The 19225-nt window shown below is 44.4% G+C and overlaps 1 protein-coding gene across 12 annotated transcripts in view; it reads left to right on the top strand.

Moving 5' to 3' along the window:
* The window catches only part of ARVCF (ARVCF delta catenin family member), a 241802-nt gene extending 222577 nt beyond the window's left edge, over positions 1-19225 (top strand). For 8 of the 12 annotated variants that reach the window (XM_087913366.1, XM_087913368.1, XM_087913367.1 and 5 more), the window contains 7 exons: positions 817-1009; positions 2775-2886; positions 4170-4260; positions 5316-5369; positions 6425-6516; positions 8697-8813; positions 10035-19225. In XM_087913366.1, the coding sequence (XP_087769492.1) occupies positions 817-1009; positions 2775-2886; positions 4170-4260; positions 5316-5369; positions 6425-6516; positions 8697-8798 (644 nt within the window). In that variant the 3' untranslated portion in view covers positions 8799-8813; positions 10035-19225. The remainder of the gene's footprint in view (positions 1-816; positions 1010-2774; positions 2887-4169; positions 4261-5315; positions 5370-6424; positions 6517-8696; positions 8814-10034) is intronic. The other 4 variants (XM_087913376.1, XM_087913369.1, XM_087913370.1 and 1 more) reach the window with 1 other exon arrangement.

Genomic DNA, 19225 nt, shown 5'->3' with positions numbered 1-19225 from the left:
TGATAACGTAGAAACAACTGGCCGCTGTAACCCGTGAAATAAATGCTTTATAATGGCTAGTACTCCACAAGGACTCGTCTAGTTTAATTGGGCTAATTGCAGTGAAATTTAGAGAATTAAAATTCCCCAAACCAAACAACAAAGGTTAATGGTACAATGCTTTATATGATGGGTAAAAAAAAAAATGAATGAGAGGCCAACACGCGAATTTGCTGATGGATCTCAGAAATGTGAGGCTGGATTGGTGGGGTTACGGGATTCCTGGAATCGGTTTTAAACTTCCGGGTCATAAAAGGGTTCTAAGCAGTGGTGGGATTCAAAGTTTTTTTACTGCCGGTTCTGTGGGCGTGGCATTGCTTGGTGGGAGTTGCTTGGTAGGTGTGGCAGGGGAAGGTTACTGCAAAATCCCATTCCCATTCAATCATGAAATAAGCTGATTTTATGACTTTTTTTGCCATGGTCATTAAGCAAATCACATGGTCATTAAGTGAATCTGGCTTCAACTGTTGACTTTGCATGCTTGGAATCCAGCTGGGAAGGTCACATGACCTCAGGATACGGCAAGCTTTGTAAATGCATGCCAGTTGCCAACACCCAAGTGTTGCTATTTTAATTCCGGGGACACAGCTACCTTCATAAGAGCAACGATCGGTGGCAAGTCCCTTGTTCTAGCACCAATTGTAACTTCCTACAGCTGCTGAACAAATGGTCATAAGTCAAGGACTACCCTTACAGGTTGTACCTTTAACTATAGCTACCTTATTTTTCAGGAATAAAATCACTTTGCAATGACAAGACGTGCCTTCTTGATTTCAGGTAGCTATGCCATGGGGGAACTGGTAAGAAATTTGCCTAGCCGGCAACAGCGATCTTCAAAAAACCTTGAAGAAGACACAATAGTTGCTGTCCTAAACACCATCCACGAAATTATTACTGACAGTTCTGAAAATGCCAGGTCCCTGATCCAGACGCAAGGCATTCAAAAGTTGGTTGCTATCAGCAAATCCAGGTTAGCATCTGCAAAAAAAAAAAAAAATTCCAGTAATGTACAAAAATATCAAGACAGGATGACTTTTAATCCCATCATCTACTCTACAACTTCCTAGTCTCAGGCACTTGATGTTGTGTTGACTTCAACTCCTAGAATTCTTAGCAAGAGCTGTCTGCCTGGAGGATTCTGGGAGTCGAAGTCCATACCTAAAAAAAGTGACTTCCGATAGTCTTCCCAACAGGGATAAGTACAATTATAGTTTAACCGCTCTCTTTATAGGGGCGCGGTGGCTCCGTGGCTTAATGATGCTAGAGATGGTCTCCGCTCTGGCAGTTCGAAGCCCAACGTCTCTGACTGAGTTGCAACATTGCGAGGTTGTAAGATGGACGGTCCTTGAAACAGGAAACCCCAAATCTCACCCGTCTTTTGCATTTCAAGAAGCGAGGGCCCTCTCGTCTTTCAGACGAGGACTTAAAACAGATGCCATCGCCACGCATCTTTAAATCTGCCATAAGCTAGAGTGGACACGGAGGCAAAATCAATCCGATGAAACCCATCCATCAATCCCGGAACAAAATCCCCTGTTTCAGCATCGAGCGTGCATGCATCAAGCCTCGTCCTTTAAGAAGTTCCAGACATTTGTTGTCAAAAGGGGAGATGCTTGTCCTTTGTGAATATTCAGAGATGTGGAAAGCAGAGAGGAGATTGTTAATAAAATATAGGGGCTGATGTGCAGGCGCTGGAAGAATCTGAAAAAAAAAATTCCTTTTTTGGATTCCAACATCTCTGTTCTATTATTTACTAACCAGCTCGGTACTCATGCTTCGCTACGAGACTATGTGGTCGGGCTTAGTTTTTGGAGAGGAAAATAAGGGAGGGGGAGAATTCTGCCTCTGCCTACCAGCATCCATCAGTATTCATCTGGCTAGCATCCAGTCAGTGTGTGAGAGAGTTGAGGGCTGTTTGGAAACTGAAACAATATTTGCTGTGTAAGCAAGAAGGAGACAGCAAGGAGCCTGGGCGTGGCTTAGCTCAACTGTTCTGTCCTAAAGCTGCTTGGTGCTGTGAAACTGAAACTCCTCTTCTTGTGTTTTGCATTTGGAAGAGATTTCTTTTCAGGCAGGGAGGGGGAGTAGAACTCCTTAGCATCTGAGCGTGTTAATAATAATAATATAGGAAATACTCTAAATGCTCTGATGGTCATTTAAAAAAAAATCCTTTCTTAGTGAGCACCTAAAAGCCAAGAGGAACATACGTGTCCAATTTCAAGTTTGTAGGCTTTAAGGTTCTGGTGATTTTGTGATGATCCCTGAGTGGTATTTTGCTTATATATATATATAGATTTGAATGTGGCAGCCCAATTCATAGCAATGACTCAAGGAAATCATTAGAGAAAAGAGGTGTGTGTGTTTGTGTTTTAGCCTGACATAAAGACTGTCTTTCTAGGGCAGTGAAGACGAATCTATGACACATATGTCAAAGACGACACAACACAATATTTAGGGTGACACTCCACTATTCATCAACGTCTAACAACTGTTGTCAAAAGGACACTGTTCTTGCATGAAGGCTGTGGGGACCCCACACAAGAATGGGATGTGGTCTTGCACAGCCTGCAGACACACACACACACACACACACACCCCGGGAAGTCGCACAAGGCGGCACAACTTCTTTGCAATGATTTTACAGATATGTTAAGAGACAGTTCTTCTGCATTTGATGTTTGTTGGCTTTCTTTCTATGTCTATGTATTTCCCTCTCCCCGCCTCTTCAAAATCAGCCAGTCCTCCAGAGAAATGAAAGCAGCTTCTCACGTTCTTCAAATGACTTGGAGCTACAAAGAGTTAAGGAATGTTTTGCAGAAGGAAGGCTGGAATAAATCTCATTTCCAGGTAAGGAAGCCCATGCAGTTTGTAGCTGAGAACTGCTAGCAAGAGCTGAGAACTGGTTTGATCCGGTGTTTAAGGCACCAAGCGAGAAAGCAGGAGATTGTGAGTTCAAGTCCCACCTTAGACCTGAAACCCAGCTGGTTGACTTTGGGCCAATCACTGGGTGATAGTCAGTTCTAGTTCCACCTTCGCCATGAAACCCAACGGGTTGACTTTGGGCCAATCACCAGGTGATAGTGAGTTCTAGTTCCATTTTAGCCATGAAACTCAACTGGTTGACTTTGGGCCAATCATCTTATGATAGTGAGTTCTAGTTTCACCTTAGTTAAGCATGAAAGCTGACAGATGATTTTGGGCCAATCATTCTCTCTCAAGCCAACCCACCTCACAGGGTGGCGGTTATGGGGAAAATAAAAGGAGGAAGGTTGAGTTATTTGTAAAAAAAAACAATGCAGGTGGGATTCAACAAAAAATAAATAAATAAGAAAGAACAGATAGGAATTTAGCTCACGATGCCCCCTGCAACATAGACATTCTTTCACGTCGGCAAATAAAGACAGATTGCTATATTGCAAAATTGTCAGGTTCCAAGAAATGCAGCCATCATAAAATGAACTCCGGGGCATTTCACTTCCTCAAAGAACAAGCTTATTGATACACACCATCTTGGCACTAACGAGTGGAAAGTCGGTACTGAAAATTTCTGGGCTTTCCACGTCAATGTAACTAGGATGTTCTCAATTTTCCAAAACAATCTGTCACATTGTCCAACCGGGATGTGGAACAGTTGCCTGACAACTTCGCTTCTCCATCCTCTGGCCAGGCAGCTGTCGGAATGCAACTGACTCATCATCCAGCTGTGTTGTTTTGGCTGGAACTCCATCCACCTCAGCTCTCCCCACTTTCAGCTCCCAACTGTGAATTCATATGAATAACCCAGATATAAAACCCATCTACCATCTCACCAAATTCAGGCTTGACAGGCTGCCCCCCTTAACTGGAGGAAATAATTTTGCAAAGATTCATTTCCCACCTGAAGGAGATCCAGATCCATCAAGATCATTGGACTAGATAAAAGTATATCATTCTGTATTCTCAGGTGTAGGGGAAACCCTATCATGTCATAGGGACACCAGGTATAAGTAGTCGGGCAGGGGGAGAGGGTTGTTGTTGGGTTTTTTTTTTTGGAAACGGCGTATTTCACAATTGGTTTTCCACATGGATTTTGCTTTCTGCTCTGTCGTATGCCAACTGCTGATAATCGCCCTTTGCTTTTAACGCTCCAGACTGCCTCAGCAACTACGAAAGGATCCAAAAGTACCTCTTGTAAATCTGCATATGACGACAGCACGTTGCCCCTGGTGGATAAAAGCCAAGGTCCGTTTGTGCTCCTTTCCAAGAGCTTCATTATGACTGGCTCCAAGTGAAATGAGGTTTTACTTATTTCATTGCATTTCGATGCCGCCTTAGGGGGCAATGCGTTCTAGGCCATTCCCTAAATCAGCGGTCCCCAAATTTTGCGGCTTGGCAGCCTGGCTGGGGCGGGGGAGAGGGGAAGAGAGGAACCAGGCCACCTGAGCAGTGGGCCCGCACACACATTCATGCACACGCAGCTCAACTAGTTGAGTTGTATATGCGTGTGTATGTGCGCCGGCCTTCCACTAGCGTGAGTTGAGCTGCGTGTGCAAGACAAGCTATGCACATGTGTGCATGCCAGCCTGTTGTTTGTCTGGCCTAGATGCAAATAGATCATGGTAGTGGGCTGAGGGTTGGGGACCCTTACCCTAAAATCATAAAAATGAGGGTGGGATCTCATAGCCAGTGGCAATAGAAAGGCAAAAATAAATCCACAGCAGTGGAAACATCCATTAGCACTGATGATGTTACCTAGTTTGGGTAATGAAACATCTGCAAGAAAAGCTCAGAGTGCACAAAAATCCTCAGAGTTCCTTCCTCCTCCTCCTCCTCCTCCTCCTCCTCCTCCTCCTCCTCCTCCTCCTCCTCCTCCTCCTCCTCCTCCTCCCTCTTCCCTGCAAACTCTGCACCCTTCTAGGTTTCAAGTCTGATTGATCGTTTGTTAACTTCCACTGGGCAAAACAATGCATCGTAGCATGTTGGCTGAGTAGTTCCGGGAGTTGAAGCTCAGACTTCTTAAAGCATGCTGTCTTAAGAATTCTGGGTGTTGAAGTCCACCCATCTTAAAGCATGCTAGCTGGGAAACTCTGGGAGTTGAAGCCCAGACCTCTTAAAGCCTGCTGCCTGAATTCTGGGTGTTGAAGTCCACCCATCTTAAAGTGGCCAAGTTTTGAAAGCGCTGGCTCAGGCATTGGTTTAAGGTCTCCCCCTTGGCTTAGAGAATTCTGTGTTCTTCAAGAATGATGTCCTGGACTTGGATCCCTCACAAACCGAGTTCCATTTCTTCCTTTTTATAGATAATGAGAAGACTGGAAGCCGGGATATGATTCCAATGGATGAGCTTGGGCCAGGTAACTGCTCTAGTCCCCTCCTTCCAAACACCTGCAGAAATGTCCTTGCTTCCCAAGAGACAGTGTTTTGCTTTGACTACTATACCCCAACTATCTCTATTCCTCCCTCCCTATCCCTCGGCTCCAATGTGTCAGCACTGAAGTCTCAAAATGGCCTGAGACAGGCCAGCTTCAGGGTTGACATTGCTACTATAATCAACCCTATCACTCATTCTGGAGTGTCACATATTTTACTCAGCAGAATAGCTGTCATCCTTCTCCAATTTAAGTCTTTTCAGTGGTAGTCACAGTAGCAGAACCTTGCCAGTCTGACTATGCTTAACTATGCCTTCACCCCTTATACTCACGTGAATAAAGAAGGTGTCTGTCTGAGTCTCTTGTGCATGCCTTCTTGTTTGCAGCTTGAGAGAGACACACACACAGAGAGACATGCAGAGACAGAGACAGAGAGGCAGACAGACAGAGACAGAGAGAAACAGAGACAGACAGAGAGGCAGAGACAGAGAGGCAGAGAGAGAAACAGAGACAGAGACAGACACAGAGACAGAGACAGAGAGGCAGAGAAAGAAATAGAGACAGAGAGAAACAGAGACAGAGAGAAACAGAGACAGAGAGAAATAGAGACAGACAGAGAGACAGAGACGGAGAGATGGAGACAGAGAGACAGTCCGAGACAGTTCTCCATGGTCATGTGATCAAAATTCGGGCGCTTGGCAACTGGCTCGTGTTTATGGTGGTTGCAATGTCCCAGGGTCCTGTGACCTTCTGACAAGCCAAGTCAATGGGGAAGCCAGGTTCACTTAACAACCGTGCTGCTATTTAACAATTGCCATGATTCACTTAGCAACTCTTGGCAAGAAAGGCCGTAAAGCGGGCCAAAACTCACTCAACAAACGGAGCTCACTTCACAAGCAACCTAAATTTTGGGCTCCACTGTGGTCGTAACTCGAGCGTAACGACCTGTGCTCATGATTGATGCTTCATGTCTGGGCAACCTTTAAAGGTTGACAGGTATTGACCGAGTTCTCTTTCCAACCAGTGTCTGTTCTTCACAGATGGCTACTCCACCATCGATCACCGGGATAAGGAGCGGAAATACAAAACCAATGACAATATGGGAGACGCATCAGAGAAAGAACCCCTAAAGGTGAGCAGCTCTGTTCTGACCCAGTTCCCCAAACACGACAAACCCTCTGGTGTCAAATCAATAATTCCTTTATTAGGAGAGCCAGCAACCCCAGCCGAAAGTTTCTCTCTCACCGCAGGCTAACAAGACTGTCCATCCAGGAGATAAATAGTTTTTTTGTCACATCTATTCATCTCCACCCCCTGCCTTTAATCCCCAGAGCAGGGGTGGGGCTTCGCTAGCAGCGGTGGCTCTTCCGTCCCAAGGACCGTCCCATAGATTTCCACTGCTCTCCTCTCCTCTGTGCATCCACACATCAGGCACTGGACCCCGCTGTTCCTCCTCTTCCTCATCAGCCACCTCCAGACCTGGGGGCTGTTGACTCTCCATCTGAGGGCTGACAGAAGGCCCAGGCACTGCCTCTGTCTCTCTCTCTCTCTCTCTGCCAGTTCCATTCTCTCTTCCCCCTCAGAGCTCTCAGGTTGCCTTGATGCTTAACCCTGATTCTCACACCTCCTCCTCCTTCTCCTCCTCCTCCTCTGATTTGGTTGCTGGATGGGCTGGCAGTCAATAGGCCACAACATGGAGACTGTTTCCTTGCAACGCTGCCTTTCGATCTGCCCCACATTTGCAGAAGGGAGCAAGGCAGAGCGTGTGTGCCTGCTTCCAGGCGACCGCCACTATGAGTTGCAATGACATTGGAGAGGAAGACATTCCCTAGAGCTCTTCACAACACACTTCTGACAATTGCAGGGTTGCAATGGAGGCATTGTCCCTTGTAAGACAGACCCCCCCCCCAAAAAAAGCAAGCTCTTTTTAAAAAATATATATATTATTGCTTTGTTCAAACGAAAATACAAAGTACAAAACTCAGGCCTGGGGGAAGGAAACCAAGAAGACAAAAAAGAAAACAACACACAAAACAAAGCATTAAAAAGGTACACAAAACACACAGACACACAAACATTATATACCTATTATTCCATCAAATTGAATACTGATTAATATCTTACTACAACATTAGTTCCCACCCCGTTGCCAAACAAGCCTTCTCAAATATTTCAAAACGACTAAATCTATTTGCAACTTGTTGACTTGTCTTCTCCGTGTTGTATCAGGGACCAAGCAGTGAACTGGAAGAACGTTAACGGGGTTAGCAGAACAAAATCGAAAATTTCAAAAAAACTCCCTGGTTCACAAGCTGTTGTTGTAATCCACCCCTAGAAAATTCGACCATCTATCAACCCCAAAGTTACAAATAGTTCCAACTGGGCCAACGATCGGGGGGCAAGCAAACTCTTCGTAGTCGAACTTGGTGTGTGCACCCTTCCACCAAGGCTGACCAACCACGCTGGGCCTTAAACTGGTGGTCCAACTTTGTCAGCCTTCCTTTAGTCCAGTGTCCACCAGGCAGGAAATATCCGGCGAGGTTTCTATGCCATATTATTTCACTCTCTGGTGAAATAGCTGGCTACGGCCGCAGCAGTTACACACACACACACACACACACACAAAACTACCACTTCTTCTGATGCATGTGTACACGGGAGCTTAACGTTGCGAATCATCCAGCCTTTGTTCACGAGTACAGGTCGTCCTTGGCTTACGACACGATCAATATTAGGATGCCGGGCAACCAACCCATATTTCTGACGGTCGCAGTGTCCCCTGGGGTGGGGGTGGGTTGTTCGGGTGGGGATGTCACACGATGCCCTTTTTTGCGACCTTCCGACAAGCCGGATCCGCTTTAACGGCCTGTCTGACTAACTTGACTCCTGCAGGGATCCCCTTAACAAACCCACAGCAAGAAACGGTCGCAAACTGGGCCGAAGCAAACTCTGGGACAAAGGGTCTTGCTTAGCGGGAACAAAAAAACGGGGCTCTGTGGTTATTGTAAGTCGAGGACGACCTCCACCCCGCCACCCGTGAAGCAGTCTGGGTTTTTTGAGTGTCAACTCCAGCCCTGTTTCCTCGGATCTTGCTTAGCCTTCCGAATGACGGCGGTCGGTCGTTAGCCGTGGGCCACACACTGAGATCTTCTTGTTTCTCTTTTCTCATGATTGATTCCCTGTCTTGGCAACTAATGCTTCCTGGCAGACTTTTTGGAATGGAATGGGTTGTGTTTTGCCGGTCCGTTTGATCGATTTAACCTGTTGTGTTTTGCCTTTTTTTTTTTTTTTTTTTTAAACGCCTCGCTGCAGAATGACACAAATAGGAAAACGCTCACCAGGAGCAACAGGCCTTCGGTGACTCTGGTGGACACACGGGATAGTAAGCCCCAGCCTGTTGACTCCTGGGTCTAACATTGTGCATGCATGGTAGGTTTGATTCTCCCCACCCCTTCCCCCCAATCGTTGGCAAAAGATGATTAACTTGTTCCCGTTTCTGCATGATTTTGCATCGTGGCTTGTTTTCTCTCTTTCTCTTTCTCTCTCTCTCTCTCCCTCTCTCTCTCCGTCGATCTGGCTCCTTTCGAGATAGAGGCAGGTGTAAAGAAGGCCTGGGTGGCTCAGGGAATGTTAGAATGCAGCATTGCAGGCTAACTATGCCCACACGCCAGCAGTTTGATCTTGACTGGCTCAAGGTTGACTCAGCCTCCCATCCTTCCGAGGTTGGTAAAATGAGGATCCAGATTGCTGGGGACAACAGGCTGACTCTGTAAACCGCTTAGAGCTGTAAAGGACTGTGAAACGGTATATAAGTCTAAGTGCTGTTGCTATTCCTTCCTTCCTTCCTTCCTTCCTTCCTTCCTTCCTTCCTTCCTTCCTTCCTTCCTTCCATCCATCCATCCATCCATCCATGGTGCACAGTGATTAGAATATAGTATTGCAGGCTAACTCTGCCCACAACCAGGAGTTTGTTTCTCACTGGCTCAAGGCTGACTCAGCCTGCCCTCCTTCCGAGGTGGGTAAAATGAGGACCCAGATCGTTGGGGGCAAGAGGCTGATTCTGTAAACTGCTTAGAGAAGTGCTGTAAAGCACTGTGAAGCGGTATAAAAGTCTGCTATTTGCTGTTGTTCTTTCTTCTCTCCTTCCTTCCTTCCCTCCTTCCTTCTACCCACCCACGTACCCACCCACCAATCCATCCATCCATCCACGGTGCACAGTAGTTAGAATGCAGCATTGCAGGCTAACTCTGCCCCACTGCCAGGAGTTCGATCCTGACTAGCCTCAAGGTCGACTCAGCCTTCCATCCTTCCGAGGCCAGATTGTTGGGGGGGGGCAAGAGGCTGAGTCTGTAAATGGCTTAGAGGGGGCTGTTACCCAGTTTGGAGAATGAGTCATCTGCAGGAAAACAAGCAAGCTCAGAAGGTCCCTTAAATCATAAATATTTTGAAATGAGAATTGCACACAATCAATGTAAGGAACATCTCTCACCACGGGGATGGAATTAGAGGCTGGGATAATTGCTTGAATCTATATTTTGGTTTTGCGTGGGGAGGGCTTAGTATTGTTCTCTCTTCCCATCTCTCGGCTGCGAAACCTACCTCACCGTCTCTGTTCTTGAAATTAACCTTCCTTGATTCTTCTTTCTGCAGGGCTAAAATCCAGCCGCTTGTTTTACAATTCTTGTTGTCATTGTTTCCCCTCGACTCAAAGAAGACTCAACAAACAAACACACACACACAGACACACACACACCACACAACCCAGAGACAAACACCAACACACAGACCGAAAGGTTTGCATTATCCATCACTGCCATTCTGACCGCAGAATCGGTGAAACCAGCCAAAGCTGCAGGCTTGAACGTTGAGGAGAACATCCATCAACTCGATCTCTGGAGGGTTTGCTCGACCATTCTGCTCTGGAAGAAAACCTCACCTTCCCATCCAGGAAAAGAAAAAAAGAAGAAGAAGAAGAAGAAGAAGAAGAAGGCAAAATGGAAAACGGATCTCTCTGCACCTCCCAGCAGGACGGATCACAATTCCGATAGAGAACGGCAAGTTTAGGCCAACTGGATTTGCTTCTTTGTGGACTCTTCAGCATAGATGGTGCCAAGTTGGGAGATGAAGGTCAAGAGAAGAGGAAAGAAAGGGGAAATGGGCACCAAAAAAAACAAGAACCAAAAAGGTGTTCTGAATGAAAATCTCCAGGATATTTCATATGATAGTATAGTTCTTTAAAAAGGCACTTTTTTCTCCCTTCCTTCCTTCCTTCCTTCCTTCCTTCCTTCCTTCCTTCCTTCCTTCCTTCCTTCCTTCCTTCCTTCTCTCCTACCTCTTATTTCCTTTCTTCATTTCCTCCTTCTCTTCCTCCCCTTCCTTTTTTCTGTCCCTTCTCTTCCTTCCTTTCCTCCTTTCCTTTCTCCATTACTTCTTTCCTTCTCTCCCTTTTCTTTCCTTCTTTCCCCCTCCCCCCTCTCTTTCATCCATCCTCCCTCCTTTCTTTCTTTCTTTCTTTCTTTCTTTCTTTCTTTCTTTCTTTCTTTCTTTCTTTCTTTCTTTCTTTCTTTCTTTCTTTCTTTCTTTCTTTCTTTCCTGTGAATTTTTAAAAGAGAATTCCCCCCCCCCCTTTTTTGTGCAGGCCATTGTTGAAGTTTTCATTTTGATCCTCGGGGAAAAACACAAGAGATTGTGCTGAATTGGGGGGGGCGGGTTGGATGAAAAGAGAGAAAGGAAAACCGAACACAAAACGAACGTGGTTTGGTCAGGCCTTGGGGGCTGGGGGGAAGATGCAAGCCAACATTGACGTGAGCTCCAATCTGCTTTTCAAGTTAAGGCCATCCCACGTTGCTTATCTCTCATTAATTCTCGATGTACAGTTCATCTCCCCTTTTTTGACCTCTGCCCTAATTTTGGACACAGAAACCGATGCGCAAACGGTGCAATTGTGATTTTACTCTTCCGAAAAAAGAAACTAACAGAAATCTCAACTCAGCATAGCTGATTTTTTTTCCCCCAGTGGATGATGTCTTTCTTAATTTCCAATCGGTCCTAATGTCCAATTAGATTCCAGCTGATCTAATTTTCCCCATCCTGAACCACAATGTTTCTTCCCATCTACCATGGACAGCACATTTGATTTTAAAAAGGGTCAGATCTAACCCAACACCCTCCATTCTTTCGGTCATTTTCATCAGCAACCGCTCCTTTCTGTCTCCCAAGTTTTATTATATATATAGACTTGCTGTTGATTGGGTTTTTTTAAGAAAAACGAAAGAAAAAGGAAATAAAAACTCAAAAATATCCCTATACGGATATAATGAAGGCTTAGGTCTTCGGTCATCCCATAGACCTGATAGCAAATTCCATCGAACTAAAAGGATAGTAGCACTTTTAGTCTGTAATCAGGGTTATATACTTGAGGAAACTGACATTCGTGGGTGAAAAGTGGCCTCCGGTTTCATTGCCATCCGAGATTCATCGAGGCATACTATCATCATCTCTTACTGTACGCAGTGTCTAGAGGTAGTCCTTGATTTATGACCGAGCCCCAAATTGCTAAGCCAAGTGAGTTTGGCCCCCATTGTGCAACCTTTCTACCGCCGTCATTAAGCAAATCAACGCCGGTCTGGAGTGAATCTGGCTTCCCCATTGACTTTGCTTGTCAGGCAGTCCCACAAGGGGGTACTGCCACCGTCATAAGTACGAGCCAGTCGCCAAGAATCCGAATTTGGATCATGTGACCATGGAGATTCGGCAACGGTCGTAAGTGTGAAAAAGAGTCATAAGTCATTGCAACTTCAAACGGTCCCTAAACGAATGGTTGTAAGTTAAGGACTATATGTAGTGGTCTTTTTGAGTTTTAACCATGTTAATTTCTTGGGGGGGTCTTAAGTCTGTGATTAGAAAACAAAAGCTGGATTTTCATTTTTATTTTTTGGGATTTCGATGGCTTCTTTCTTTCATGGCTGCTAAAAACAAATTATTTGGTTGCCATATTGACCGAAACGGTGTGGTTTTTTGGAAAGCACATTTCCTGGTTTATTTGTGTTGCTGTTGTTGGTTTTGAATCCAGCAAGATTATTAATTTGAGGGAATTTTTTTTTCCAGTGCCTGCTGTGTCCTTTGTAATTTAAAACATGAAAAAGGGGTGTACGGGTGGGGGGGGGCAGCGGGAGGGAGAATTAAACACAACAGAAATTCCCGTATTTGTTAAGCGACTCACATTTTTGTAAAAAGGGGGGAAAAAATTAAAATCCATTTAAACAAAACAGTGGGGGAAAGACAATATTAACAAGGGGTTAAACTAGGCGAGCGGGTGGTTGGGCAGAAATCCTCAAAAGCTTTGTATCTTCTGGAATATAAAAGGAAAAAATAAAATAAAATTTGACATGAATGACATATATAAATAAATATCTATATCTCTATATATTGTTGTGCAGAAAAACTAGGTTGCCAAACTTTAAAAATAACCTTTGTAGCAAAGAAAAGCATTTTTTTTTCCTTTTTCCTTTCCTTCGATTCAGGGAAGTCAGCCGGTGCTGTTTTAGCAAATCTGAATGATACAGAGACAATATTTTACCGCTGGGACTTCTTCCCTTTCAACCTTTATCAATTCCAAGTTGCTTTTAAAATAATTGTAAAATATATATATATATATATTACGATCCTTTCTCAGCGTCCATCCAGCCTTTCCATACGGATCCATTTTGATTCGAAACTCTTTCAAAACGGTGCTTTTTTCCCACCCACCTTTCATATTTCTACTCTTGACACGCTGAAAACTACGTTTCTTAACGGAAGCTGTACATTTTTATACCATCTTTAAAACTCAAAAAGATGTCTTTTTTTTCCCTTCTTCTGTTTTTTATACGAAAATCGGAGGGGAGGGCGCTTCGGTTCTGTTTTTCTTTGCATTTGTTTCTTATATAAAATATATAAAGGGAGGGAAATGTCATCTGCATGCTTTTTTTTAAAAGCAAAATCGAGTTTTAGGCTGATGGGAGGGAAGGGACTTGTCAAACTGGCCATTTTCTTCCTCTCGAGGGTTAGGGCTGAAAAATCAATAACAGGTAGTCCTCGACTTACGACCACAATGAAGCTCCAGATTTCTGTTGCTGAGCAAATCTGTTGTTAAGTGACTCTTGCCCCCAACTTGCCATAGTTGTAAAGTGAATCATTTCAGTTATTAGTCAAATGGTCGCTAAGTGAGTGTGATGACCCAAATGGGTGTGGCACAAAGGCAACACAAGTCAAATAAGCAAGAAGAGTCCCTTTATTATCTCCAACTTTGACCCCAAATGTCCAGGTCACCTTCGACTGGAGAAAAACTCTCCCAGGAACAGCTTCTAAGTGAGAAAATTCAGTCCAAAACAAGGTACACACAAACTGTAACTTAAAATCCAAACAAACCGAACTGAAGCAATTCGTTTGGCAGGGCAGGAGAAGGAATTTGAGACTTGAAAGCACGGCAAAACTCACACAGTTGGGAAGACGCCAGGAGCACAGATAAGCCACAACGATACAAGATAAATTCCCTTCTATGACTGTAAAAACTCCCCCGCTCCCCCAGTAAATTTTATTTCATTTTCTGGAGGTTTCTCTTTTTTCTCCAGATGCTGGTGGCAGCATCTCATTGCATGACAGGTGTGAAAAGTTTGGGGAAAGTTTGAAAAAAAGCAGGACAGGGAAGAGAACATCAGAAATATAGGCAGCGTAGAGGCCAGAAGACATCTGGCATGTGGGGGTGGGATACATTACCTCACTTTGTCCACTACCCCCCCTCCAAAAGAATTAAGAGTCATCCAGCATGCAGATATTCCAAAAGATAGAAAAGGTTTTTTGTTTTGTTTTTAAATTCGTCCTAGGTAGAAAATACTAAAGGTGAAAGGGCATTCACACCATTGCCAAGATTAATTTTGTTTCTGCATTGTTGAACTGTGAGCCTGTGTGAGATGAGAGCCTCCATTCTCTTCTCTGTCTCATTTGGGGGATTAGGGATCCAGAGTGGGCTGTGTGCAGCCTGTCTAGATTCTGTTTGTCCACAAAGGTTTGGAGAAATACCACGAAAGGAGAATGTTTTTAGCTCAGGGTTGAAACGAGGGGTTCTTCATGCTCTCTGAACACAGTTATTTTCTTGCAGACCTTTCCTCACCCAAACTAGGTAACATCATCCAGCGCTCAGGATGTTAGCACTCAGCATTGATGACGTTACCTGAGAGTTGCAGTGGCCTAGAGGTGCAGCTCCCACCCCACAATTGGGAGGCTGTGAGTTCGATCCTAGGTAGAGGCAGATAATTCTCTCTCTGGGCACCATGAGAATAATATATCTGCTAAACAAAACTCCACACTGGTGACAGGAAAGGCATCTGGCCATTAAAACACTCTGCTAGCTCCACTCAGTTTCCCAGACTCCATTCTGCAAGGGATTATGGGGTCATTAAAAGATGTTGATGATTGACGGTGTTTCCTAGTTGGGTAATGAAACGTCTGCCAGAAACCAACCAAGCTCAGAAAGTTTGGAGAAATATCATTCAAGAAGGTGGTGAGAGCTAGCACCATACCTAGACTTGCGTCCATTGCTAATGGGTAAAGTAGCTTGCGGTGAGATGGACTTTTTGGTCTGCCTGTACCTCTTGGGTCAGCCCGAGGTATCTCCACAAATGTTTGACCAGTAGCTTGCTTTGAGCTGTGAGTCAACCTTGAGTTGAACTCAACTGTTGTGCTTTCTTTCTTGGGTCTCCTTCTTCCACCACCTTGGAAAGGAGGAAGAAACTAGGTGACTTTGAAGTCCTGGTGGTGTCTTCAAGTTTGTTCAAAGCCTTTGCTGAGCTTAGAAAGTGCGACTGCTTAGGAGGATGATCAGGAGGTGCTTGTGAGCCGTCCACAACTTTAAGATATGTGAGCTTCATAGTACATGGAATAATAGAGTTGGAGGTCTTCTAATCCAGCCCTCTACTTGAGCAGGAGATCCTATACCATTTCAGACAAAGGATTGCCCAGTCTTTTTTTTTGAAAGCCACCTGTGATGGAGCACTCGCAACTTCTGAAGATAAGCTATTCCACTGGTTGATTGCTCTCACCGTTAAGAATTTTTTTGAAGCCCATCCCTGCTTTAGGTAGGTGCCGAGAATGGTTGTCTTCCTTTGTGGAGATCCATATCTTAAATCCTTGGAATGCATTCTGCCGAAATGCATTGTGTTTTTGACTGGATCAAAGAGTTCTGTTGTTCCCCCGTGGGATTCACGGTGGCGTTTTGCCAACCAAAATAACCAGGCCTTCTTCAGAGCTCAGACTTGAACGTGTGTGAAGAGATTGAGGTGGTAGACGAAATATCCAGAGAGTTTTGGGGTGGATGGTGCTATTTAAGACAGCCAGATGGCATCGGAAAGGAATTAACAAGAGGAAACGAATGCGTGTCCCTATCAATTCTGGCCTGGCTAATTTTCCTCATTTCTGCTTTTTTTTTTTTTTGTTGCAACTCCAACCTGGGAAAAAAATAAAATAAAAATAAAAATGGGCCTGCATGAAAATGTGCATGCATTTTTCTCTTGCGTTTCTTTTGTATTTTTTTTCAATAGGCAAACATTGTGTGGCCAATGTTCTTCCCGTTGCAATGCACCTTTTGTGTCTGATTTTTCTTTAGTGTGTAGTGTTTGCGTTCTTGGAGTTGGGCCCCAATCAAGAGTGGCAAACTTCTGGAAAAGTTGGGGTTTGGGTAGGCAACTGGGGCAGCAGAGATGTGATTCAGGCAACGTAGGTTAGAAGGATCTTTCTCCACTGTAAGGTGCGTGGACTTCAACTCCCAGAATACCGGGAATTGAAGTCCACGTATCATAAAAGTTGCTAAAGTTGAAATGCACTGGATTAGAAAACAGATACTTATATACCTCCAATGGGAAATTCAGAGGTACCTCTTCTTTTTACAAACTGATCTTTGGGAGAAAACAAATCTAATGTAACATTGCTTTTGATTTTAAAGATTAGGATTTGGTCTCTGTGTCTTTCATTGGATTAGTTGTGTCGTTTGGCTTGATTTTGGGGGTGGAATTGTTTTCGTTTTTAAAAAGAATGTGGAAGAAATTAAAATATCTAGGTTGGTCCATCTGTGCTGGTGAGGAAAAATTAAAAGCTAAAGCACAAACACTATCCTGTTGCATACGCAAGTAAAATTCAAATAACTAGTGCTCCTTGGCTTACGACCACAACTGAGCCCTGAATTTCAGTTTGCTAAGTGAGACTTTTGGTAAGTGAGTTTTGCCCCATTTGACAAGCTTTCTTGCCACAGATGTTAAAGTGAATCAGAGCCGTTGTTAAGCTAGTAACCCAGTTGTTAAGTGAATCTAGTCTCCCCGTTGACTTTGCTCGTCAGAATGTCACAAAAGGGGAATCGTGTGAGCCAAAGACAGTGCGCAACCATCATAAATATGAATCAGTTGCCAAGTGTCTGAATCTTGATCACGTGACCATGGGAATGCTGCCAATGGTCGTAAGTGTGAAAAACAGTCCTTTTTTCCCCCCAGTGCCGCTGTAACCTTGAATGCCCACAAAATGAACTCTTTGTCGGTATTCCGGCAGTTACCCCCAATTAAATCATGAGTCTCGAGCCAAACTTCCAAAACTTCAAAAGGATTTATTGGGAGTTAATATGTCCGGCACTGCCTGGGTGTAGCCGACTCTGAGACACATCATTCATTGTCACCCTTGACCCTAGTTTTCCCCCCACCCCTGGGTGTATCATAATTCATATTCTCCAATGGGACACATCCCTAGCCCAGAGTCATCAATCATGCTCTCCAGTTAGAATTTTGCATGGCAGAAACTTCAGTCACCTAGTTACTATCTTTGAAAACATTTGTGGAATGCACTTTCCATGTTGCAAACTGCTGCACTGCTCCCCCTTCCCTTTCTGTTGGCAACCCTAAAAAGACCATAGTAGTATTTCATGAGTGGACACTGTTGTAAGTCAAGGACTGCCTGTATAGATGGTCCTCGACGGCCATAATTGAACCCTGAATTTGGGTCATCAATCAAGTCTGTTGTTAAGCGGGTCTCTACGTTTTCAGAGTCTTTTGAAACGGTCATTCGATGAACCCCTTTCAGCCAATGGGCATGTTTTTGTCAGAAATCAGAAGTAATCCCACCGACCCCCCCAAAAAATTCGCAGTCTTGGATTAGTGCGGACACAAATGTGGCTCCCATGATGGAGCATGGGAGAAAGGCCCCTGAAACCTTGAAACCAGGTTAATAAGTAGACTGGCTAAATGGTCAATCGTAAGTCGAGTAGCATCTATCATTACATGAGGCTCTTCTCACTTCTTGAAGGTGACCTGTATAAAGCAAAAGCGAATGGAGTGCAGATGTAGAATTTAGGGTTGTGAATTTCTGCTTGGAATCTTGCTATAAGTCAATCAGCCCGGACGTTCCTACTCTTTACCTCAGATGCCTCTGATAATGGGTAGCCCTTCCACTTGATTATGTATTGGAGTTGTCTTCTGTGCCACTTCGAATAGAGGATTCGCTGCACCTCGTCATGGGTTTGGCCTATGGCCATGGGGTCTGGGGGCTCACAAGGTAGAGGCCTCAGGGTCGATCCCACCACAGGTTTTAAGAGGCTACTATGGAATCCTGGGTGTATCTTCCCTAGCAACTGGGGCAACTTCAACTGCACCATGACTGGGTTGATCATCTTTACGGGAATGGTCCCATAAACTTATGGGAATGGTCCCATAAACTTTGACCCCGGTTTCTTGCTTAGGGAGTTTTAGCCTCAAGATATTTTGTGGAGATTTCAACAACGGGTGCAGCCCATCCTGTGCCTTACCATTCTAGCTTGCCATGCGCTCAGCGTTGATTTTGTTGTTGTTTTTCACTCGTTTATTTGCTTTACATACGGTGCAAACCGCTTAATGCTGAGCGTCTCCGCAGTCTGCAGCGGTACACTACATGGGATTGTGCCAGGACTCTTACCAACTTTTCTGCTAACACACGTTAAGTGAGGTGATAACGAAGTCAGTTGCGTGCAAACGGTGTCTAAACGGGTGTTGTTCTGCAGCAGAGATGTGCCAATTTTGGGAACCATCTCGGGGGTGGGGGCCGAAGGAACTGGTCCCAGACAATGATAAGCCTGTAAAATGTTTATATGTTTCATGTTTTTAAACCACCAGATGACTCTTTGGGGGTGGGGAAAGATCATAGCTTGGGAAAGAAAGAAAGAAAGAAAGAAAGAAAGAAAGAAAGAAAGAAAGAAAGAAAGAAAGAAAGAAAGAAAGAAAGAAAGAAAGAAAGAAAGAAAGAAAGAAAGAAATGGTTTCAGGGCAAGCGAGATTTTTTTTCTTTAAAAGCAAAAACCACTTTGAGAGTGGAATCATGATACGAGTGTGTTCACCCTTCGTGCCCAACATAAGGTCAGGTATTGTGGGAAACCAAACATCTAACCCCTAATCAATGTGTTTGTAACAATCATGTGCCTTAAATTTTTTTCTTGTCGGGGGGATTAGGGATTGAGGTGAAGGGTAGGGAAGAACCCTAACCCTCGAGTGAAATCGACACTTGTCTTTCTGTAACCTTCCCAAGAACCAATGCGGTAGTTTTAGGCTGGGGGTGTGATGTTCCTTTTATGCATTGTATTTGTACTGTACAACAAACAGATCAGTTCGGTGGGAGGGCTAGAGGGAGCGGGGGATTGGAGTTTGCTTTCACACAACCAATGTTTAACGTAACCCGAATGTATTAATATTATTCTAGGAAATTTCCGTAACCCTGACGAGTAGAATGCTTGATGAAAACCAGGTGTGTAGGTTTAACAGTTTGGTGTGTTTTCAATAAATGATGCCTGGAACGAA

Source organism: Pseudonaja textilis, chromosome 15 (assembly GCF_049901715.1).
Source record: "Pseudonaja textilis isolate UNSWEBS1 chromosome 15, rPseTex1.2, whole genome shotgun sequence".
NCBI classification, from domain to species: domain Eukaryota; kingdom Metazoa; phylum Chordata; class Lepidosauria; order Squamata; family Elapidae; genus Pseudonaja; species Pseudonaja textilis.
Note: the sequence above shows the minus strand (reverse complement) of the source record. Positions and strands in the feature narration are given on the sequence as shown.